The 25,823-nt window shown below is 43.1% G+C and overlaps 1 protein-coding gene across 5 annotated transcripts in view; it reads left to right on the forward strand.

Moving 5' to 3' along the window:
- Positions 1–14,069: 14,069 nt before the first annotated feature.
- The window catches only part of LOC126416611 (cuticle protein 7-like), a 139,872-nt gene continuing 128,118 nt past the window's right edge, over positions 14,070–25,823 (forward strand). For 3 of the 5 annotated variants that reach the window (XM_050084368.1, XM_050084367.1, XM_050084366.1), the window contains exons 1-3: positions 14,070–14,120; positions 17,936–18,050; positions 22,363–22,650. In XM_050084368.1, the coding sequence (XP_049940325.1) occupies positions 14,109–14,120; positions 17,936–18,050; positions 22,363–22,650 (415 nt within the window). In that variant the 5' untranslated portion in view covers positions 14,070–14,108. Of the gene's footprint in view, positions 14,121–17,935; positions 18,051–22,362; positions 22,651–24,626; positions 25,040–25,823 lie in introns of those variants that run through there. The other 2 variants (XM_050084364.1, XM_050084365.1) reach the window with 2 other exon arrangements.

Consider the following 25,823-nt stretch of genomic DNA (forward strand, 5'->3'; position numbering starts at 1 on the left):
GAAATGAAGAATCTGACACGTCAGATTTTTGTCTCGTGAAAAGGAACGTGGCTAGTGAGATGCAAAATCGGTTTACTTCACAAGCAGAACTTAGAAGCCGCCACGTTGTAGAGAGTTTAACTACGTAATTGGTGGGTTTTCTATATCGTACACATGGTATGAGCATATGCTGTTTCAGAGCATAAAAAATCATGTATCTCTCGAAAAGCGTCATTTTATGTACGATTTGTTATAATAAAGTGGCATATAACTACATATTGGTAGATAAAGTCTTCCTTTATTTGATGTTTTTACTGTTATAACTTGTGTGCTATAAAAGTATACCATTTAAGTGCTATTGCACAATGATGCTCTATCAAATGGCTCTGAACACTATGGGACTTAACATCTGAGATCATCAGTCCCCTAGAACTTACAACTACTTAAACCTAACTAACCTAAGGACATCACACACATCCATGCCCGAGGCAGAATTCGAACCTGCGACCGTAGCGGTCGCGCGGTTCCAGACTGAAGCGCCTAGAACCGCTCGGCCATAACGGCCGGCGATGCTTTATCAAAAGCGCGTCGTTTTAATGGAATTTGTCATTGTTAGCTATCAAATAACGACAGTTCAGATACAGACTTTAGCCATTGTATACCACATACGCAGTCCTCGCAACCATGTTGAAGCTGTGGCTAAGTTAACGTTGTCGGGGGCTACCACATTTCTTTTTTTTTTCACCTTTAGTCTTCCGAAAGATTTTGGGTCTTTCTAATTTAATGAAAGTATTATCTGCAACAGACGACGTTATTTACTATAAGTAATGTACACATCAAAAAAAGTTTTGCATTACCTTGGTTCCCAGAACTCCTGAAGATAGATGTTGACTGTGGATATTGTATCACAAACACATTCCCTTTGACTGTTCAGAGATGTCATTAAACCCGCCCAAAGATGTAAACAACCATGCATGAGCAGCGCCTATTAGACGGAGGGGGTCTGATAGCCGATCAGTTCCAGTCATTCCACCAGGAAGGAGGTACACGGCTCGTGTTGTATGTATTTCAACCATGCCTAGACGCTCAATACCGCGGTTCGCTCGAGTCCGCATCGTTATTTTGTACCAGGAATGGCTCTCGACAAGGGAAGTGTCCATGTGTCTTGGGGTGAACCAAAGCGGTGTTCTTCGTACATGGAGGAGATACAGAGAGACAGGAACTGTCGATGGAATGCCTCGTTCAGGCCGCCCAAGGGTACTAGTGCAGTGGACGACCGCTACCTACGGATTATGGATCGGAGGAACCCTGACAGCAACGCCACCATGTTGAATAATGCTTTTCGTGGAGCCACAGGACGTCGTGTTACGACTCAAACTGTGCCCAATAGACTGCACGTTGCGCAACTTTACTCACGACGTCCATGGTGAGGTCCATCTTTGCAACCACGACACCATCGCTGTACAAATGGGCCCAACAACATGCCGAATGGACCGTTCAGTATTGGCATCAAGTTCTCTCCACCCATGAGTGTCGCATATGTCTTCAACCAGACAATCGTAGGAGACGTGTTTGAAGGCAACACGGTCAGGCTGAACGCCTTAGACACACTGTTTAGCGAATGAAGAAAGGTGGAGGTTCCCTGCTGTTTTGGGGTGGCATTATGTGGGGCCGACGTACGCCGCTGGTGGTCATGGAAGTCGCCGTAACGGCTGTACGATACGTGAATGCCATCCTCCGACCGGTAGTGCAACCATATGGGCAACATATTGGCGAGGAATTCGTCTTCGCGCACGACAATTCGCGCCCCCATCGTGCACATTTTTGAATGACTTCCTTCAGGATAACGACGTCGCTCGAATAGAGTGGCCAGCATGTTCTCCAGACATGAACCCTATCGAACATGCCTGGGATGGATTGAATACGGCTATTTATGGACAATGTGACCCACCAACCACTGTGAGGGATCTACGCCGAATCGCCAGTGAGGAGTGGGACAGCCTGACCAACAGTGCCTTGATGAACTTGTGGACAGTATGCCACGACGAATACAGGCATGCATCAATGCAACAAGACGTGCTACTGGGTATTAGAGGTACCGGAGTGTACAGGAATCTGGCCCACCACTTCTGAAGGTCTCGCTGTATGGTGGTGCAACATGCAATGTATGGTTTTCATGAGCAATAAAGAGGGCGGAAATGATATTTATGTTGATCTCTATTCCAATTTTCTGAAGAAGTTCCGGAACTCCCGGAACCGAGGTGATGCAAAACTTTGTTGATGTGTGTGCTTGCTGCAATTGTTGTTGCGAAAGCGAACGACTGGAATGTTTCCCCAGTGGCCAGAACTCTTAATGTAAATGCCAGTCTGTGTCTAAATACACGTTACACTCTCGAATTTTTTCTATTGCGAAACATCGTATAAGATATATTATATACCTATATCTTGGCTATATGGACTGCTTCGTTTGTAGTTCACCAGTAAACATCTTTTTCAATGATGACGAGCAGCTTAGAAATTACTCCTCAGCATGCAAACTAAATTACTAAACGAATTTCAATCTTGAAATCTATATCATGAAGTACATTACACCAGAGTGATGGTAGTCAATGCAATATCGAAAATATGGGTATTAAGGACGCGAAAACTGACATTAGACACTATATTTTAACCGTATTCAGTTTGAAACCGCAATTGGGATGAAGATTCAGTTGAGTTAACGAATAAGTTCTACTAGTAGGTATGTCAGATTGTTGTACAGCATTACTCGAGTCCAGAATCTTCTCCGCAATTTCCTCCGAGTTCTTCGAGAACCGCTACGCAGCTATTTTACGCGTGAAACTGTGTGATCTAATTGCGCTGACTGCCGCTGAAGAGTGCTGAGGTCGCAAATATCGACGAGGAGCACGTTTCGTAAGATGTAGAAGGCAGTTTCAGAGCTTGCAGCAATGATGACGGAAACCGCGTCTTGCTTGCTTCTCTGTAAGGAGCGCGTCACGTGTGAGAACGGCTTTGGTTATGGAAGCCAAGCATGGGTGACACAACAAAGGATGTAGAATATAGGCTTAAGAAGTGACGTTTCTAAGATGAACGGGAAAATGATCTAGAGATCATCGTAAAAGAAATGATAAACATATACGAGAAATCGAATGGACATGTAGACCCTATGAAAGAATAAGGACTCCTGGAGAAGGCTTTCAGTTATAGATGGGTTGGAAGCAGGAATGCAGGAAGGTCATACAAGAGACGGAGTACCGTAACAAGCAACGCACCATATGCATGAAACGAAGAAGTTTGCGCTGACGGCGTGGGGTTGGCCTGTAAACAGGTGGGAACAGCAACTTCCGCGACAGACGGCAGGCTGCTGGCCTAGGTCACTGTGGCACGGCACCCCTGAGACGGCGGTCCGCCCGGCGGCGTCACCTGGGACCTCCGACACTCCTGCCCCAGCCCACGCGCCTGATCTCACTGGCACGTCCGGATCTCAGGTGGATTCGCAGAAGGCGTACGGCACGTCCATCTCGGGGCTGAACTGAGAGTGCGTACCACATGCACGGTCTTAAAAGCAAACACAGCGTGGTTTCAAAAAGATTCCTCCAATTTCACAACACTACAAGTTCATGGATTAATATATAAAATTGGGATGAATTTTAAGTTACACATCGAAAGTAAATAGTTATCTTTGTAACTGCTTTAAAGTTGAAGGATATTTTCTATCGTGATCCACCGACAACGCCTGACAACATGCGTCAGCGCATTGTCAATGCATGTGCGAACATTACGGAATGCGAACTACTCGCTGTTGAGAGGAATGTTGTTACACGTATTGCCAAATGCATTGGGGTTGACGGACATCATTTTGAGCCTTTATTGCATTAATGTGGTATTTACAGGTAATCACTCTGTAACAGCATGCGTTCTCAGAAATGATAAGTTCACAAAGGTACATGTTTCACATTGGAACAACCGAAATAAAATATTCAAACGTACCTACGTTCTGTATTTAAATTTAAAAAAACCTGCCTGTTACCAATTGATCGTCTAAAATTGTGAGCCATATATTTGTGACTATTACAGCGCCATCTATCACAAAGCCAGAAAGTGGTCCAACTAAAACGTTCATATTTCTTTACGTACAACCCGAATATGTAATAAAAAATGGGGGTTCCTATTTTAAAAAAACGCAGTTGATATCCTTTTGACCTATGGCAGTGCCATCTAGCGGGCCAACCATAGCGCCATCTGGTTTTCCTCTTCAAGCTAGACAAATTTCGTTCTTTGTAGTTTTCTCGTTTGACGCTTATTTCGTGAGATATTTGGCCCGGTCACGATCAATGGATCATATACATGCTGACTTCGCAAGCAGAAGGCAAGGGGGTAGAGAACGTATATGAGTATATGGAACGGGAAATTCAGTATATGAAGGGAGGTGAGAAATCTAATAATCACGGGGTTTGGAACACGGTTGTAGGGGAAGGAATAGAAGAAATGGTTACTGCAAAACATGGGATGGGCAGTAGGACTGAGAGAGGAGAGAAACTGAGTTCTGCAAAAAAATTTTAGCTAGTAACAGCGAATACTCCGTTTTAGAATCACAAGAGGAGGACGTATACTTGGAAAACACCAGAGGACAAGGTAATATTGTCGCTAGGTTATATCAGGGTCAGACAGAAATTCAGAAATCAGACACTGGATTGTAAAACGTACCTAGGAGCAGATATAGACTCAGATCATAATTTAATAGTGATGAACAGTAGACTGAAGTTGAAGAGAATCGTACACAAAAATCAGTGTGGAAAAAGTGGAATGCTGATGTTTTGAGGAATGATGAGACGCATTTTAAGTTCGCTAAGATGTGAAAATCGACTAAAGGGATATCCAAATAGGCAGTTGAAGAAGAGTCAGAATCTCTAAAGAAGGCAGCTGCATAGATAGGAATGAAGTAACAGGAAGTACACAGCAGTCAAGGCCAAATAGCTGAATGAAAAATGTGAAGAAATCGAAGAAGGAAAGATCGTCGAATGGACTGGCCCAGGTTGTAGAAAAGTCAAAACAGCCGTCGGTGAAACGAAAAGCAAGGATGGTAACATTAAGGGTGCAAATGGAATACCGCTGCTAAATGCAGAGGAGAGAGCGGGTAGGTGGGAAGAGTTCATGTAAGGCCTCTATGAGGGCTAAGACTTGTCTGATGACGTGACAGAGGGAGAAACTGAAGTAGATGTGAAAGACCTAGGGGATCGTGTATTAATCAGAGTTTAAAAAAGCTCTTGAAGACGAGATCAAGTAAGATAGAAGGGATAGATAATAGTCCATTCGGAGTCCCTAAAATCACGGGGCGAAATGGCATCCAAACGACTATTCAAGTTGGTGTGTAGAATACGTAAGACTGGCGACGTAGGTACCATCAGACTATCGGAAAAATAGTATCCAGACAGTTCCCCAGCTAGCAAGGGCAGATAGACGCAACAAATATCTCACAAACACAACGCTTCAACATCTCATGCATCCAAGCTGCTGACAAGAATCACACGAGTACACGGTATAATGGAAAGAAATTGAGGATGCGTTAGATGACGATCAGTTTGACTTTAAGAAAGATAAAGGCATCAGAGAGGCAGTTATGATTTTGTGTTTAAAATTGGAAGCAAGACTGAAGAAAAATCAAGATGAGCTCATAGATTTTGTAGATATAGAAAACGCATTCGATAATGTGAAATGGCGCATGAAAAATAGGAGTGAACTATGTGAAATATCGAGCGGTATACAATATGTACAAGAACAATGGGGGAACAATAAGACTGGAGGGTCAAGAACGAATTGCCCAGATTAAAAGCATTGTAAGACAGGGATACAGTCTTTCGCCATTTCTTTTCAATCTATACATCGAAGAAGCAATGACGGAAGTAAAAGAAATGTTCAAGACTGGGATGAAAATTCGGAGAGAAAAGACATCAATGATAAATTCGGTGATGAAACTGTTGTCCTCAGCGAAAGTGGAGAAGAAGGGAACGAGCCATCTAATAAGTACAAAATATGGATTGAAAGTAAACGGAAAGAAAGATAAAGATAAAGAGAAGTTGGAGGAATGAGAATACCGAGAAAATTAAGATCAAAACTTAAATCAAATCGAAGTAGACGAAGTTAGGGAAATCTGTTGCCTTGGAAGCAACATACCCCATGAAGGACGGAGTAAGGAGGACATAACAACCGCACTAGCACAAACAGAGAAAGCATTCCTGGCCAAGATAAGTCTGCTGGTATCAAACATAGACCATGATATGAGGAAAAAAATTCTGAGAATGTACTTATGGAAAACTGTATTGTACGGTAGCGAATCATGGATGGTGGAAAAACTACTACAGAAAATTTTGAAAATCATGTTGAGTTACAAGGAATCACGAGGTCATCCGCCGAATCGACGAGGAAAGGAAGAAATGGAAAACATTGACAAAAAGAAGGGACATTTTGACATGACATGTGTTAAAGCATGAAGGATTAACCTCTTTGTTACTAGAGGGAACTGTAGAGGTAAAAAGCTGTAGGGGAAGATAGAAATTGGAATACATCCAGCAAATAACAGAGGAGGTAAGTTGCAAGTGCCACTCCGAAATGAAATACTCTGTACAAGAGAGGATTACAAAAAGAAATAAAGGAAAAAAGGCCGAGGAGTCTCCCTGCCCTGCACATAACTCGCGCTGTTGTGTAGAAACTCCAGTCGCGTGAACACTTGCTGCAGCGCCTCAACCTGCGTCCCAAAGTGTAGATGACCTTACTGCTGCGCAGTTAGTTCAGCACACTCTTCCAAATGTTCACTGGAATCACCGAAAACATCGGCAGTAAATTACTTCATTAGTTCAATCAAGTGCTCTATTAGTAACAACTGGCCCAAATATGATGAACACTGCCTATATTTAACTGAGATGTACACAGTACTTATTGATAAATCAAACTTTTCCATCTTGATAATCTACTCCGCCACCTTTCTGAGGCTCAGTCAAGTAATATTGTTCCGTTGGCTGGAATTGCTCCTGAATGGAGAAAAGAAAGTAGATCTTAGCATATCCATTGCCATTACTTTCGGAAGGAATCTCACAAGGAAATGAAGTAATTCCAATATAAATAGGCCTACATTTGTGTTTGCAGGTCCAAAATATAAAACGAGCAAGGTGATGCAGTGTTCCGTTTGCACTCCGTTTAGAGCAACCATGGCTTCAATGAATTGTCGATGTAATATACCACCGCACGTATATCCTATTGCTTTCCCGCAGCATCCTCTAGTGTATAACTATATAACTGTCATTTCTGTAGATGAGCATGATGAACTTTTGTGCTTGGGAACAGCAAATGAAACGTAAAATACAATAAAATGATACGAAACAAGGTCATTCTCCACGGAGAGCGAAAGGGAATATTTATTTTGCTTCTGACACATCTACTAAATCGCTGATGAAGAAAGTTATCTAGTTCGATTTCACTCATTCTTCTACTGACAGTAATCGTCTATGACAATGTGCAGCTTTCTATCTTTCTAGGTCCGTTTTCCGTAACAGTGGTCTTGCTATTAATCGAACTTATCGACAGTGTTTGATGAAATATGGTATTAACAATAATATGAAAATAATTCTTGTTGTTGTGACACAATTTCTGTTCGTCAATGCGGTAGCAGCACTGGCTATAACATCCATTAATAAAATCCATCGAATAATTAAAATCAAATCAATAATACATCATTTTGTAAGTGACCAACCTACAGAAAATTGTCAGAATCCCATGTGTGGGCAAAGTTTCAGAAATTGGAGCCAAAAAGGGGTCTGAAGGATAAATTACTACAAAGTGCTAACTGAAATATTAGTCCTCAATACGAGCCTAATTAAGCCATCTAAACACATCTCTCCTCTCGACTTAAAACTTTAGTCAATCAATTCTCTAAACTTTACAAGTGTCACATTATGTATCTTGCTGCACTAACCCCTTCGGAAGAAATGATGTGACGCAGAATGACTTAGCATTAGCGAACGCTGTAGAGGAGTCAAGGCTGGAGGGAAGCTTCCTGTATGTCAGCCTGAATTTTTTTGCTGTTGAATTCGTAAGTGAACTTACAAAATTGCCAAATAAAATCTGATTGGCACTGAAAACCGATATGGATTCAAAGATTATTGGCGATACAGTATAAATTGTGTATTTATTCGTAGCAACATATGACATATAATTCATCTTGGGTGGGGTAGAAGAGAACGTTTGAAATGACATCATGGTAGCCGTCAACTGTTACATTTATTACACACTTCTGACATCGTTAGCGTATGGGCCATTTGTAATACGAGGGCTGCTCAGAAAGTATTGTCCCATACACTATATGATCAAACGTATCCGGACACCTGGCTGAAAAATGACTTACAAGTTCGTGGCGCCCTCCAGCGGTAATGCTGGAATTCAGTATGGTGTTGGCCCACCCATAGCCTTGATGACAGCTTCTACTCGTACAGGTATACGACCAATCAGGTGCTGGAAGGTTTCTTGGGGAATCGCAGGCGATTCTTCATGGATTGCTGCACCGAGGAGAGGTATCGGTGTTGGTCGGTGAAGCCTGGCACGAAGTCGACCTTCCAAAACATCCCAAAGGTGTTCAGTAGGATTCAGGTCAGGACTCTCAGCAGGCCACTCCATTTTTTTTTTTTGGTCTACTGACTGGTTTGATGCGGCCCGCCACGAATTCCTTTCCTGTGCTAACCTCTTCATCTCAGAGTAGCACTTGCAACCTACGTCCTCAATTGTTTGCTTGACGTATTCCAATCTCTGTCTTCCTCTACAGTTTTTGCCCTCTATAGCTCCCTCTAGTACCATGGAAGTCAGTCCCTCATGTCTTAGCAGATGTCCTATCATCCTGTCCCTTCTCCTTATCAGTGTTTTCCACATATTCCTTTCCTCTCCGATTCTGCGTAGAACCTCCTCATTCCTTACCTTATCAGTCCACCTAATTTTTCAACATTCGTCTATAGCACCACATCTCAAATGCTTCGATTCTCTTCTGTTCCGGTTTTCCCACAGTCCATGTTTCACTACCATACAATGCTGTATTCCAGACGTACATCCTCAGAAATTTCTTCCTCAAATTAAGGCCGGTATTTAATATTAGTAGACTTCTCTTAGCCAGAAATGCCTTTTTTGCCATAGCGAGTCTGCTTTTGATGTCCTCCTTGCTGCGTCCGTCATTGGTTATTTTACTGCCTAGGTAGCAGAATTCCTTAACTTCATTGACTTCGTGACCATCAATCCTGATGTTAAGTTTCTCGCTGTTCTCATTCCTACTACTTCTCATTACCTTCGTCTTTCTCCGATTTACTCTCAAACCATACTGTGTACTCATTAGACTGTTCATTCCGTTCAGTAGATCATTTAATTCTTCTTCACATTCACTCAGGATACCAATGTCATCAGCGAATCGTATCATTGATATACCTTTCACCTTGTATTTTAATTCCACTCCTGAACCTTTCTTTTATTTCCATCATTGCTTCCTCGATGTCCAGATTGAAGAGTAGGGGCGAAAGGCTGCAGCCTTGTCTTACACCCTTCTTAATACGAGCACATCCTTCTTGATCGTCCACTCTTATTATTCCCTCTTGTTGGTCTCTCCCTATAGCTAGCCGGCCGGAGTGGCCATGCGGTTCTGGGCGCTACAGTCTGGAATCGAGTGACCGCTACGGTCGCAGGTTCGAATCCTGCCTCGGGCATGGATGTGTGTGATGTCCTTAGGTTTAATTAGTTCTAAGTTCTAGGCGACTGATGACCCGAGAATTTAAGTCGCATAGTGCTCAGAGCCATTTGAACCAATCTCCCTATAGCTTACCCCTACTTTTTTTAGAATCTTGAACAGCTTGCACCATTTTATATTGTCGAACGCTTTTTCCAGGTCGACAATTCCTATGAAAGTGTCTTGATTTTTCTTTAGTCTTGCTTCCATTATTAGCCGTAACGTCAGAATTGCCTCTCTCGTCCCTTTACTTTTCCTAAAACCAAACTGATCGTCACCTAGCGCATTCTCAATTTTCTTTTGCATTCTTCTGTATATTATTTTTGTAAGCAGCTTCGATGCATGAGCTATTAAGCTGATTGTGCGATAAATCTCGCACTTGTCAGCTCTTGCCGTCTTCGGAATTGTGTGGATGATGCTTTTCCGGAAGTCAGATGGTATATCGCCAGACTCATATATTCTACACACCAACGTGAATAGTCGTTTTGTTGCCACTTCCCCCAATGATTTTAGAAATTCTGATGGAATGTTATCTATCCCTTCTGCCTTATTTGACCGTAAGTCCTCCAAAGCTCTTTTAAATTCCGATTCTAATACTGGATCCCCTATCTCTTCTAAATCGACTCCTGTTCCTTCTTCTATCACATAACATCAGACAAATCTTCACACTCATAGAGCCTTTCAATGTATTCTTTCCACCTATCAGCTCCCTCCTCTGCATTTAACAGTGGAATTCCCGTTGCACTCTTAATGTTACCACCGTTGCTTTTAATGTCACCAAAGGTTGTTTTGACTTTCCTGTGTGCTGAGTCTGTCCTTCCGACAATCATATCTTTTTCGATGTCTTCACATTTTTCCTGCAGCCATTTCGTCTTAGCTTCCTTGCACCTCCTATTTATTTCATTCCTCAGCGACTTGTATTTCTGTATTCCTGATTTTCCCGGAACATGTTTGTACTTCCCCCTTTCATCAATCAACTGAAGTATTTCTTCTGTTACCCATGGTTTCTTCGCAGCTACCTTCTTTGTACGTATGTTTTCCTTCCCAACTTCTGTGATGGCCCTTTTTAGAGATGTCCATTCCTCTTCAACTGTACTGCCCACTGCGCTATTCCTTATTTCTGTATCTATAGTGTTAGAGAACTTCAAACGTATCTCGTCATTCCTTAGTACTTCCGTATCCCACTTCTTCGCGTATTGATTCTTCCTGACTAATGTCTTGAACTTCATCTTACTCTTCATCACTACTATATTGTGATCTGAGTCTATATCTGCTCCTGGGGACGCCTTACAATCCAGTATCTGATTTCGGAATCTCTGTCTGACCATGATGTAATCTAATTGAAATCTTCCCGTATCTCCCGGCCTTTTCCAAGTATACCTCCTCCTCTTGTGATTCTTGAACAGGGTATTCGCTATTACTAGCTGAAACTTGTTACAGAACTCAATTAGTGTTTCTCCTCTTTCATTCCTTGTCCCAAGCCCATATTCTCCTGTAACCTTTTCTTCTACTCCTTCCCCTACAACTGCATTCCAGTCGCCCATGACTATTAGATTTTCGTCCCCCTTTACATACCTGAACTATCGTTGTCGGTGTTGGTCTGCTGTCGATTCTGATTAGAACAACCCAGTCACTGAACTGTTCACAGTAACACACCCTCTGCCCTATCTTCCTATTCATAACGAATCCTACACCTGATATACCATTTTCTTCTGCTGTTGATATTACCCTATACTCATCTGACCTGAAATCCTTGTCTTCCTTCCACTTCACTTCACTGACCCCTACTATATCTACATTGAGCCTTTGCATTTCCCTTTTCAGATTTTCTAGTTTCCCTACCACGTTCAAGCTTCTGACATTCCACACCCCGACTCGTAGAACGTTATCCTTTCGTGGATTATTCAATCTTTTTCTCATGATAACCTCCCCCTTGGCAGTCTCCTCCCGGAGATCCGAATGGGGGACTATTCCGGAATCTTTTGCCAATGGAGAGATCATCATGACACTTCTTCAATTAGAGACCACATGTCCTGTGGATACACGTTACGTGTCTTTAATGCAGTGGTTCACATTGCCTTCTGCATCCTCATGTCGTTGATCATTGCTGATTCTTCCGCCTTTAGGGGCAATTTACAAGGACGTTATTGTCGTGTAACCACTCCGCCACAGGTCGTGCATTATGAACAGGTGCTCGATCGTGATGAAAGCTGCAATCGCCATCCCCGAATAGATCTTCAACAGTGGGAAGAAATAAGGTGATTAAAACATGAATGTAGGCTTGTGCTGTGATAGTGCCACGCAAAACTACAAAGTGTGGAAGCCCCCTCCATGGAAACCACGTCCACAGGATAACACCACCGCCTCTGTATTTTATTGTTGGCACTACACACGCTGGCAGATGCAGTTCACTGGGCATTCCCCATAGCCACACCCTGCCATCGGATCGCCACATTGTGTACCGTGATTCGTCACTCTACTGTTGAATCGTCCAATGTTTACGCTCCTTAGACCAAGCAAGGTGACGTTTGGCATTTACCGACTTGATGTTTGGTTTATGAGCAGCCGCTCGACCAAGAAATCTAAGTTTTCTCACCTCTCGTCTATCTGGCATAGTACTTGCAGTGGATCCTAAATTATCCTAAGGACAAACACCCACACCCATGCCCGAGGGAGGGCTCGAACCTTCGCTGGGACCAGCCGCACAGTCCGTGACTGCAGCGCCTCAGACCTCTCGGCTAATCCCTCGCGGCTGTGGAGAAGTAGCTGGAGATGTAGCTAACTGCAGTTAATAAAGCATTTTTGATTTTCGCTGTAATTTCCATTTTACTACCGATCGGATCTTACTTTTCGAACAGCCCTCGTATTATCAACAGCGAATACATTTTCAGCTGTCAAGATCGCTAAATTCATTTATTCATATAGATTACCGATTTCGGCAATTGTGTGTTGCCATCTTCTGGTCTATTTTTACATCATTACATAATCATCTTCTTCAGTTCAGTAAGTGGTGCTATACAACGTGGACGTACATTGTATAGTACTACTTGCTGTAATGCAAGAGAAGATTACGTAATGATATAATATTAGCTCCGAAGATGGTAATAGAGAACTGCCAAAAGCGGTGATCTGCAAGAATAATTAATGTTAGCGATCTTGGCAGTTGAAAATTTATTTAATGTTCATGTTACACTTATTTATTTTTAAAGTTTAATGTTGGAATTTCGGCTTTTATCTTTTACGTGCTTCAGAATGTTGTGTCTAGATAAGACAGCCTAGACACAATGAGAGGAAGCCGAAAGGCACGCGCTAAGCAAAAGCAGGGTGCGTGAGGTCTGAAACAGGATACGTAATGAATGCTGTAAAGAAAAGTACGTAGCTTCTAGAATACTTAACTTTAATCCATCCTTTTGGTACATCTGGAGATTGTGGCGATACAAGTGAGACTCTTTAGATACAGGCAATGTTACTAATGGCGCCTTGCTAGGTCGTAGCCATTGACTTAGCTGAAGGCTATTCTAACTATTGGCTCAGCTAATGAGCAATGCTTCGTTCATGTAGTCGCTAGCAAAGTCGTCCGTACAACTGGGGCGAGTGCTATACCGTATCTCGAGACCTGCCTTGTGGTGGCGCTCGGTCTGCGGTCCCACAGTGGCGACACGCGGGTCCTACATGTACTAATGGACCGCGGCCGATATAAAACTACCACCTAGCAAGTGTTGTGCCTGGCGGTGACACGACACAGAATACGTCTAATATTTTAAAATTGTGATGCGCGCTAAGGCACAAAATTATCGCTGTCTTCTACTTGAAAATAGCTAAAAGCTAAAAGTGTAATACTGTGTTTTCAAAACGAAAACTTTTTGTATTCGAAAGTGACCATGATGTCCTTAAAAAAAAAAAAAAAAAAAAAAAAAAAAACAAAAAAAAACTTAATCCAACTTAAGTCTGCAAGTTTTAAACTGTTAACGATTTATTTCACGTTTCAGCATGTTGCTAGTGGCAGAGGCAGATTTTTGTCACAGACTGGCTGCCTGGTTGCCAAAGACTTCGCACTGAATGAAGCAGACATCATATTCTCTTTGATCATTAAGCTGACGTCTTGGCGAAGCAAAGTCGTAATGCAGCGCAGAGGCCGACTTGGGAAGGAAGATTTGGAGGTGCGTCTGATGCTAGTGCCAGAAACTGGACGGGTGGGTTTCGTCATTCTGCGTATTTCTCAAGGTGAGACTGTGCTCCAGAGCGGGCGCTCTCGGATCACATGTGGCAGTGGTCAGTCGCGTGGGAGTGGCTCTGGTGGACTATATAAGGGGCCAGCGCTTCGTCTGGAGTCGTCAGTCCCTCCCATCTCGGTCAACTGAAGAGAACTCGCATCATGGCTTCTCAGGTGAGCGAGGCGCAGCGTTATGAATCTCAACGATAAGATTTCGGTACCAGAATCTTTGGGATAGAAAATAGCTCAGCTGACAACAACGATAGAGAGAGAAATAAGCAGGTTAGGCAACTTTTCGCTGTCTTAGTAACTTGATCACAATTCCTTCGATTAAACAGATTCTTACGAGAGAATGTCCCTTAATACTGAATTGGAGGAAATGCGTACCGTTTGCAGTTTTTAACGGAAGTCTTTTTAGTCATTAGTCTTCTGGCTGGATCGATGTGGCTCACTACGAATTCCTTTCTTGTGCCAACCTCTTCGTCTCAGACAGTACTTGCCCGCTACATTCTCAATTATATGCTGGATGTATTCAGATCTCTCCCTTTCGCTACAAGTCTCTACAGTAACATGGAAGCTATTCCCTGATGTCTTAACGCATATCCTATGATCCTGATCCTTTTTATTCCCTGTATTTCCATGTGATCCTTTCTGCGCCGATTCTGTGGAGAGCTTCCTCATTCCCTATAAGTGCACCTAGTTTGCAATATCCTTCTATAGTATCACATCTCAAACGCTTGGATACCCCTCTTTTCGATTTTTCCCGCAGGCTTTGGTTGACTCCCATACAATTCTGTGGCACAAAACCGGGGTACAAGGGGATATAATAGTTTCTGAAGTCTTTCTCTTCACTAAATGTGTGCTGAAGTCATCACTGTTTTGAAATGAAGACCTCACTGTAGAAACATTAAATAGACATTACCTGTCTACCGTGAGTGTGCGTGGGCCTACAGCTAAGAAAAATGAATATGCGTACGCAACTTCAGATCTCGTTTCTCCAAGATCAATGCTTCAATATAAGGATAAAGTAGTCATCTTGGCTACATTAGGATGCTCATAAAAATGTGCTATATGTCATAGACGAAAATTCGGGCTGAGAAGCACATCAAATTCCCTTGTAAACTGAAATTTTGCGTGAGCGTTATCTCCAGCCACATTAGATTTATCTACTTAAAAATGTAGACTGGATAATTATCAGATTTTGTCTTCTATCCTCATACGTTGTAATACATGCTCTTTCGTTTCATCATCGTCACAGTCTGCGCACTGAAAAGTGATTGGCGACTTTCTGCCTATGTCAGTGGAGACGGTTTATGAACCAAACATGTCCCTACTCTACATTACTTGGAGTTTTCAATACTTAAAACAACGGACTCGCTTTCGGTGAGGTATTCTCTTCGCGTATTACGTACAATTTTTTGTGTAATCTTTGCTGTTTTCCAAGTATTATGTATTAGGTTTATATGTGGAAATGTGCAGGCGATATTCTAATTTCGAAACAGAAGTATCGGGGAGCTATTTTACACTCCATGTCGGGTTATCACGGCCAAGAGAAGGCTACTGATACCAAACACAGGCATTAATTTGAGGAAGAAATTTCTGAGAATGTACGTTTGGAGCACAACATTGTATGATAGTGAAACATGGACTGTGAGACAACCGGACCAGAAGAGAATAGAAGCATTTGAGATGTGGTGCTACAGAATAATGTTGAAAGTTAGAGGGATTGATAAGGTAAACAATGAGTCGAGGAAGCGAGAGTATGGGAAACTCTGAGAAGAAAAAGGGAGAGAATGATAGAACATGTGTTAAGACATAAGGGAATAACTTCCATGCTACATGAGGGAGCTGTTGAGGGTAAAAACAGCAGAGGAAGGCATAGATTGATATACATTCAGGAAATAATCGAGGACACAGGACGTAGGGTGAAAGTGCTACACTGAGAGAAAAGGTTCTTACAGTACAGGATTTCATAGCGGACCGCGTCAAACCAGTCAAAAGGCTGATGACGAAAAAGAAATTTTTTTTTCGAAACTAAAATTACCTTATTATAGATTAAAATATTCTGAATCGGAAAGAATGTACGTGATGTGTGGCACGGTATTTGATCGTTATTAGCTAACAGAATATGCGTAGTAGCGCTTACCGTTTAATAGAGATACTTTACATATGAGATCGAATTTCACTCTCGAAGTACAATTCAGTGCGTTGATTACATATGAAACCTTGAAACTGTGTGCCGGATAGGATATCTAATTTTATCTTTCGCTGTGAGTATCCTCTAAACCCCAATATAGAGTGACCGGAAGCCTAACTCAGTACATGCTTGATATGCGACTGACAATCAGAGAGAAATGCCTTCTATCTTTTTATTTTTATTTTCCAAGAGAAACTGACATCTTATACATAAGGTAAAAGCTACAGCCTTTACGACTGCTTTGTAACTTTTCAATATTATCGCGAACTTTGTCCACAGTTTTGTTGTACCTTGTACACCTGTGTGGTAAAAGTTATGGTCCTGTTTCCTTATCCAGTGGCGCACAGACTATTTCAAGCTCAGTGCGTCTTAAAACTGATGTCCCCGATGACCTTCTTTGAGTTGGCCGAAAAGATGGAAGTCTGATGTCGAAATGGCAGATGATCTCGTCGACACGTTAGATGTGTAAAGTTTCTGCAGTCGCTGGCTGGCTGCCCCTCGGTGCATCAGCCAGTTGTGCCTGCGCTGTAGCTTCTCTAAAGTGATGACCGCATAGTTAAACGGTGCTGACGTCCACTGTAGCATCTCAACATACCTTTCGAGCCCTTTACGAATGCGAATGGACATTTCACCTTATGCGCGAAGGAATTCAATCACAGAACGCTGTCTTATACGTACGTCATTGTCGGCCAGTTTCTAGTCGTATACAGCCGGCATCTGTTGACGTTGGATTCTTGCTGCTGAAATGGGCTGCAAAAGAAGGTTTTCGGAAGTGTGCCAAATTCGTGGTTACTATATTACCAAGTTAACGAAGGAAGGAGAAAAATGGGCTGCATTACTTTCTGACTTGCCCTTGTACATACGTTCCGAACACTCCAGCCCTTTCCCACTGTAACTTAGCGAGGTACTTGGTTAGCACAATACTTTGCACTCGGTCGGCCAGTGGGGCGTTCTGGGTTAATAATTCCTGTTTAGTGTAAATTTTAGAATGCCAATTTCAATCTATCTAAAATACACTGCATCAAAGGCATTAGGCTTATATCTCATGTATATCGCTGGGTCTGCACAGGCTCCTCATTCCTCGCCATATCAGTTATACCTGGCTTACAGCCTCATGAACAATCGTCTGGGCAGTTTTAGAGAAATCTGGAAACACCTCAAACAAGCTGAGTCTCTCTGACGGTCTGTATAGCATGCTAGGGTAGTGATATTTGTACCGCACTGTTCGTGAAAGCTCGCACATAGATTCCCGTCTGGCGAACTATTTTGACCTATCACAAGCGAAGGAATTTCTCCAAGTTTCCTACGAAACTCTGAAGTTTGTAGCGAAGACATTATTTCCGCGGATGAATAACAATATGTGAACAATCGGCAGTAATGAAGATTTGTAGCAGAATAAAGATGTTGCTGAATAGGGGCATGCCTAACTCCTTGTTGCCGACTGCCGACTAGTATATCTGTCCCGTTATCCAAAATCCACAGAGGCTCGAGTGCACACCTTGCTCCACGATGGCACTGAAGGACAGAGAGTGGCCTAATCATTACATTTCATTTGTTTCCTGAGTGTGTCTCGCTTTTTTCAACGGTGTGAACGATGTACCGAAACAGCTAAACTTTCGTCTACTTTATTCTCTGTTAAAACCGGTACGCGACCTGTCACACTGTCAACGCCGCAGAAAGCGCGTGTGCCGTCCATGAAATACCAAGTATAAACTGTAGTGACGATAGAGGTCAGGTTTAGAGCTCTGCTTTTGCGTTGTTCGCATAGTGATAGAAGCTCTGTTCCCCGCAGGCGGCGCTGCTGTGCGTGTGTGCGGTGGTGGGCGTGGCCAGCGCGGGCTTCCTCGGCTCCCCGGCCGTCTCCTACTCGGCGGCTCCGGCTGTCCACGCGGCCCCAGCGCTTCCAGGTAAGGCAGCAGCATTCGCCTGCAAGCTGACACCACTGATAACTACTCTTCTTCACAAGTCCTACAACAAAGTTAACTTTGTCAATAATTAATTGAGGCTCCCATCTGAGCTGCATATAACGATTTTATTATAATAATATTATGATAATAACATAACACAATTCCTTTTTTACATCAGATCAGTGTAGCAAATGTTATTTGACTGTATTACGATTGTCTTGGTACATTCAAAATCCGGTAGGCATCTTTAGTTGTTTACACATAAAATTTTTATGTATAAACAGCTAAAGATGCCCATTGAATGCCGGATGTACCAAGACTATAGTAACACAGTCAAATATGAATTGTTACATTGATCTGATGTAAAAAGGAATGTATTATCTACAGTGAAACATTACAAACAGAGGTAATGATTTGATAATGAAAAAATGTTCGAAAATGGTTACTAATAAAAGTAGCATGTGCAGAGCTGATGGGAACCTTAATTAATGAGTTACAAATATATTCAGTTAATGACCCTGATATCAACAAAATTTCGCCATTACGTAAAGTTTACTTTCGTTTCTTCTTCTTCTTCTTTCTTTTTTCTTTGACTCATCTGTGGGGCTTGTAAAGTAAATTCTTAATGATTTTGTCTTTTTTATGATTTTTAGCCCTTACAGTGTTTCTTCATTAACTCACTCTGTTCTTTCCTTCTTTCCTTCTTTCACTTGTCTACACAGTGATGTGCTTTTTCTCGCCCAAACCCCTGAACTTTCTAATCTTGTTTATAAACGTTGCCCTCTCCAGAATTTCTGCTTTTGTGTCTGTAATTGCTGCTAAGTCGTTTTCCATTTACCTGGACCAATTGATTTGCGTTTTGAGATTTTTGTCGAAGTGGCCAAATATTATTCCTTAGTCAGTCTTCCCCGGTTCCCTCGAACCAAGTACCCACAAAAAGTACTTCGCCTTTCCCTGACATAATGTAGTTTTCCAATTTGAGAGTGGATTTTCTCATTACTTCTTCTCATCCACATACTTCTTCTTTTATTGGACCAAGTATTTTGCAAGGTACCTTCCTTCCCTTTTTGTCCATCTCCATATCTTCTCCCTTTTTTTGAGAAGCACACATTCCGCTTCACTTTTATGAAAGCCAACTGCCCAACACTACAATAGAAAATTGCAACAATGCAAACCAGCCACAGACTGCACATAGCACAGTCAGTGATTTTATAGTGCTACGTGGCGTTACCAACATAAAAACCTAAACAGCCTACTTACACTATTCTACCTTTGATTTTACCGAGAGTGATTTTTGTTGAAAATATCCGTCGTTAACTGATAAAGTAGTTGTATTTTCTGGGGTCTGTCTTTCTTTGCTTCTTTATCTTGATCGTTTCCCTGTATTATTTCCTGTAAGCACACACATTTATTCATTCTCTTGATAGTAACGTATCTTGTGCTACTTGAGATTTCGAGTGTTCGTTATGAATTCTGTGTTCTCGAAAGAAAAACGTGTAAACCACCGTATCCCGTGGTCATTTTCAACAGACTGATTTACTCAGTTTCTGTATCGATCATTTCACGTCAGTAGACGTTACAATGGCCTTGTGACAACCTTCTCCAGCGAGCCAGTACTTGTATCCAGACCAGAAGGAGTGTAACATCAAACTGATAAGTAGGCGCGTACTGCCTACTTCTTCGTAAATTTGGCTCGATTCTACAATCACTGAAATAACACCAGAAAGCCTCTCCACCCACACGGTGTCTAAGCATACGTTTATTGGTGATCGACAGGAACTATGGTTTTATCTACCTGACCGAGACCTTGTACGTGCTAACTGCACTCCTCTTTTTATGGGACTGCATTTTAAGGACACGCGAGTCCGCATTTTAGAGCGTAAATGTATTATAAGACAGCTTTGCGATTTGCTCTCGTTCACTTTATGATTATAATTTACAGTTTAACGACTCGATGACCAAAATTTTAAGAGTGTACGCAATTAATCGGTTTACAAACTGAACTTTGCACCATTGCACATTTTCTCGAGCCTTATCATATGAAAAGCTTTTTCTCCTGAAGATGTGCCTAAAATGATATGAAACTGGCTGTCTTGTTTGATAAGGGACCTCTATACACCTAATACGACCTTGAAAATTTTTTATTCTTTTTCAAAAGAAATTTTAAACGATTTTTTAAGATTATTTTAGAGAATTTTGGGAAAGTTAGTTAGTTACATGTTCCATAGATCATTTGAATGATTCTTTTAACGAAATGATGTGGAATGAGACAGTTTACAGGAGACATTTTACTTTTTTGGGCAAATGATCAAAAATTTTAATTCCGGCCTTTTGAATTCCCCTGTGCCCTTTAAATAATAGCTTTAAGGATGAGTAATGAAGGTACTTCTCCCCTCTCGTGTTGAAGGTATCACACCACTGTTCTTGTCATATTGTGATAGATTATTTATCACGAATTTCAGTAGCAAATATATATACGAGGCCTGTTCAGAAAGTAAGCTCCGATTGATTGCCAAATTGAAACCACAGTGAACATCAGAAATGTTTTACTTCTAACAATTAGCTGCACCTTTCAGCTACTTCTCTACGTAGTCGCCGTTCTGATTTAGACTTCTGTCATAGCGTTGTACCAACTTTTCAATAGCCTCATCATAGAAAGCAGCCGCCAGTGCTTTCCGCCAATTCTCCACGCTGGCCTACACCTCGTTGTCTGTGTCAAAATGTTGTCTTCAAAGACAGCGGTTCATGTGACCAGAGATGAAACTCAGGGGGAGACAATTGCGAACTGTATTGTGGGTAATCTAACATTTCCATTTGAAAACGATGCAGGAGCATCTTCATTGCCCCTGCAGAATGCGGCTGAGAATTGTCTTGAAGAAGAAACAGCACGACAGTTATGTAATGTTAGCTGCATAGCTTCAGGCGAAATTTCTCACCAGGCCCTCGTACTTGGCGGCAGACACTATTTTCTAGACATCTTTATGCACTCACTGCGAGCTCAGAAATGAGAAGAGCGACGTGATGCTAACTGGGGTTATACTAGAGACACTACCCAACACATCTGTGCAAAGCTTTATCGGATTCTCGTAGACGTTTCCATTTCGCGACCGATCGGAGCTTACTTTCTGAACCCTCCTCGTATATATGCAGAGTTAAAATGCCCAGCTCTTGAAGAGGTACCTACATGAAGACCGTGGGTGAAGACCACATACATCTACATCTGCATTTATACTCCACAAGCCACCCAACGGTGTGTGGCGGAGGGCACTTTACGTGCCACTGTCATTACCTCCCTTTCCTGTTCCAGTCGCGTATGGTTCGCGGCAGGAACGACTGCCAGAAAGCCTCCGTGCGCGCTCGAATCTCTCTAATTTTACATTCGCGATCTCCTCGGGAGGTATAAGTAGGGGAAAGCAATATATTCGATACCTCAGCCAGAAACGCACCCTCTCGGAACCAGGGCAGCAAGCTACACCGCGATGCAGAGCGCCTCTCATGCAGTCTGTCACTTGAGTTTGCTAGACATCTCCGTTACGCTACCACGCTTACCAAATAACCCTGTGACGAAACGCGCCGCTCTTCTTTGGATCTTCTCTGTCTCCTCTGTTAACCCGACCTGGTACGGATCCCACACTGATGAGCACTACTCAAGTATAGGTCGAACGAGTGATTTGTAAGCCACCTCCTTTGTTGATGGACTACATTTTCTAAGGACTCTCCCAATGAATCTCAACCTGTCACCCGCCTTACCAACAATTAATTTTATATGATCATTCCACCTCAAATCGTTCTGTACGCATACTTCCAAATATTTTACAGAAGTAACTGCTACCAGTGTTTGTTCCGCTATCATATAATCATACAATAAATTCTTACTGCTCGCTTTATAAAGTCTATCCTACCTTTGTAAGTGATGAGTTATTCAAGGAAATTATTCCGCACGACTTTAATGAATGGAAATATGCAAATATTGTCAGGAAGTTGGTAAGTTTGTTTCCAAGATTAGCAGTTGTACGAAGAGCGAAAGTAGCTAATGTCAATTACTTGAGAAGCTTATCCCGTACAGTTCCATTTCGTTTCCTCCTCCATTTGCGACTGCAACAGTCTTTTGTCAGTCAGTGCATAAAGTGCTCAATTATAGCGAAGTACGTCACAGGCTCAGCTTCCTTCCCTCCTTGTAATAGTTATTTTTTTGATCCGCTGTTGTGTTCTGGAGGGCTGGTCAACAGGCACTTCGGCAGCAACAACAGCGGTAGTTGATTACCGGCACGTGCAGTGAATGGCATCGAATAACCACCGCCGTTGCCGACAGGAGCGCTGGCGGCGGCCAGGGCTGACGCGGACTACGACCCGAACCCGCAGTACAGCTTCAGCTACAGCGTGAGCGACGCGCTGACGGGCGACGCCAAGCAGCAGCAGGAGAGCCGCAGCGGCGACGCCGTGCAGGGCAGCTACAGCGTCGTCGAGCCGGACGGCGCCGTCCGCACCGTGCAGTACTCGGCCGCGCCGGGCGCCGGCTTCAACGCCGTCGTCTCCCGCTCCGGCGGCGCACCACCGCCTCCCGCGCCCGCCAGGGTCGCTGTACCCGCGCCCCTACCCGGTCAGTACCACTCCAGTGTAGCCGTAGTAGCTGAGATGTAAATTCGTCTAATGAACGAAATAACATGCTAAAGAATATCAAACCAATGACCTTGAAATCTTTGGGGTGGTTCGGCAGCGTCATATTTCTGTTGAACGATCGACGTTTCGAACAGTCTGCTGCGATCTTCTTCAGGATCACTTTCACACGCAGAGTGAACTTAATACATACCCTAGCAAAGCGTTAGGGGACCATTATTGTTTAGTATACACGTACACGGTGGCCGAAAACAGTATGGAAAGTTTGTAACCGTGTTGCAGCGTAGTTTATACTGAGAAATAGTTACTAAGAAAAGAATTCGAAAATTTGCCCTCTTTCTCAGTTACTTAGCATCAAAGTTAGTCAATCCGGCCGTTGCGAGCGCAACCCGCCGTAGACCCTGTCGTCAAACGTATTTCCCGTTGGGTTGGGTTGGGTTCTTTGGGGAACGAGACCAGACAGCGAGGTCATCGGTCTCATCGGATTATGGAAGGATGGGGAAGGAAGTCGGCCGTGCCCATTCAAAGGAACCATGGCGGCATTTGCCTGGAGCGATTCAGGGAAATCACGGAAAACCTAAATCAGGATGACCGGACGCGGGATTGAACCGTCGTCCTCCCGAATGCGAGTCCAGTGTGCTAGCCACTGCTCCACCTCGCTCTGTTTTCCCGTTGGTTTTCTAAAACCGAACAAGAGAGAACACAAAATCTGGAATGGAACGGTATTACGGATCGAACCGGAGCCAGAGGCTGAGCAGTCGCGTCTGCTATGATCTTCTCTATGAGAACAACTGACGCTGGTTGCATCTGGTGGGCCTCTTGTATTCGAGATCGCAACGATCACATTGCCGAGATCAAATGCTAATTAACTTTGAAACAGTGCAATGTATCGACTTTTATTCAGAACAATTATTTCTCTGTACATAATATCCTGTAACACCCTTACAAGCTATCTAGAGTGTTCCCGACCACTCTATAGACCTTCAGATCAAATACCGCCAAAACCGTTTAACACATCATAATTATTTTTTCAGTCAGATGAATTGTGAGAAAGTCTTCACCAAACTACGAATTGTCTCTTTTCATAGCAATAATAGACACTGCAGGTAGCATGCAAATGGGAGTGTTAAGGTGCTGAACTCAAGTAATTGATTAGGAAAGGAATGTGGTCAGTAAAAGTCAAATAAGTGAGAAAGGCAAGCTGTTGATAGTGCCGGTTACACAATTTGTTCAATATGAGCACCAAAGACGTAGACCAGATGCTGTACAGCACCAGATTTTCACCTAGTGGCCAAAATTTGAACTAATTTTTTTTTCATTCAACCAATTCTGTTGGAGGAACATCCGCAACTGAGCATTATACCAGAGGTTGAAAATACCGCATCAGTTGTAAATTTCTTTTATGATCACGACCTATTTCGGGCTGTCATACACCCATCCTCAGGTGTCGCAAGTGTGCTGTGGCCCCCGAGCGCCGCGTTGGACGTGTAGTAGGCGCGGTGTGCTACCTACGAGCGCAGCAGAACAGGGAGGTAGCACAGAATAGGTACCACACCCCGCCTAGTACACGTCCATCGCGGCGCTCGGGGGCCACAGTACACTTGCGACGCCTGAGGATGGACTTACGTGAGCCCGAAACAGGTCGTGATCATAAAATAAATTTACAACTGATGCGGTATTTTCAACCTCTGGTAATTTTTTCAGCTTTAATCGTTTCCGAATCGGTTTGCATTGACGCATTAGCATATCTGCCAAGTTTTTCTGACATCCGACGATTCCATGATTATCTTTACTTTTATGTCTTTCTCTTGGTCACATGTTACTTCACTAAAACTGATAACCGGTTTCGACTCGATTACAAGAGACTGGTGATGGCTGCAAAGCCGAAATCGATTGGCAATTTCAATAATTTAACGTATAATCAAGACATAAACTTTTGTTATCTAATCCGATATATAGGTCGCCGGCGTCTTAGGAAGGTCAAAACGGCCTCATGTCGCGCATTTGTCTTACATCCGCCGTGGTTGTGGTGTTGCAGGCCGCCTGGTGCCGCTGGCCGCCGCCCTGCCGCGGTTGGCGCCTCTGCCGCCCCCCGCCGCCCCCGCGGTCGTCATCGCCAAGGCTCCCGCACTGTTCGCCGCCCCCGCAGTAGTCGCTGCCCCCGCCAAGGCCGCCCCACCGCCCCCAGCCGCGCTGTATGGCGCGCCACTCAAGAGCTCGCACACCGCCGTCACCACGTCACACGCCAGCTACCAGTACTGAGGAGCACCGTCCCGTCTTGTCTGTAAATACATCGTAGCAGCCGTTAAGCTGTAACATATTGTGCAAACTATTTAAAAGCTCAAATAAAAACACGGAATTTCCTTTGAATATATGTGTCTTATTCTTCTAACAAACTAAAAATCAACCAATTTCCTTGCAGGCTTATTAATATATATCACACAAGCTTTACAGTGGGTATAAAAAGTTTCAGTTCGAAACCCGTACAATCGAGAATCGGTGTGCCAAGTAAGCAAAATATCGGTGAGAACAGAGGCAATTACCCCACCTGCATATCAGGCTGACGCTACCCATTTTGTAAAGCACCGTGTCCTGCTGCGTAAAGAAGTCAGTGCTGCCTCTTTATTCGACAAGACTCGCCGACCCTTGAAGGCCTTTTAAGGGACCATACGCATTATAATCGCATGGGAAGACATCAGGATTACAGGACGGGTGTTTTCGTGTGTCCCACTTTAGTTGGCGTAATATCAGCGTTATGAAGTTTGCGATGTGAGGACGTGCGTTACGATGACACACTAACTGCCTTTGGCACACCATTCCTTAACGGTGGTTGTAAACAGGTGTCTTGCCCCTTACACATTCTTCATTGTCCGATGGAAGTCTACCAGTGTTTCTCCTTCAGCAGCAACGAAAACTATAACAGCAAGTTCGTCCTATTTGGACGCATTTGGTAATGACGTAGCCACATTAGCCTCACGCACATCGGAAATGTACACTACCGGCCATTAAAATTACTAAACCAAGAAGAAATGCAGATAATAAACGGGTATTCATTGGACAAATATATTACACTAAACTGACATGTGATTACATTTTCACGCAATTTGGGTGCATAGATACTGAGAAAACAATATCCAGAACAACCACCTCTGGCCG

The sequence above is a fragment of the Schistocerca serialis genome, chromosome 8 (assembly GCF_023864345.2).
Source record: "Schistocerca serialis cubense isolate TAMUIC-IGC-003099 chromosome 8, iqSchSeri2.2, whole genome shotgun sequence".
In the NCBI taxonomy this organism is placed as follows: Eukaryota; Metazoa; Arthropoda; class Insecta; order Orthoptera; family Acrididae; genus Schistocerca; species Schistocerca serialis.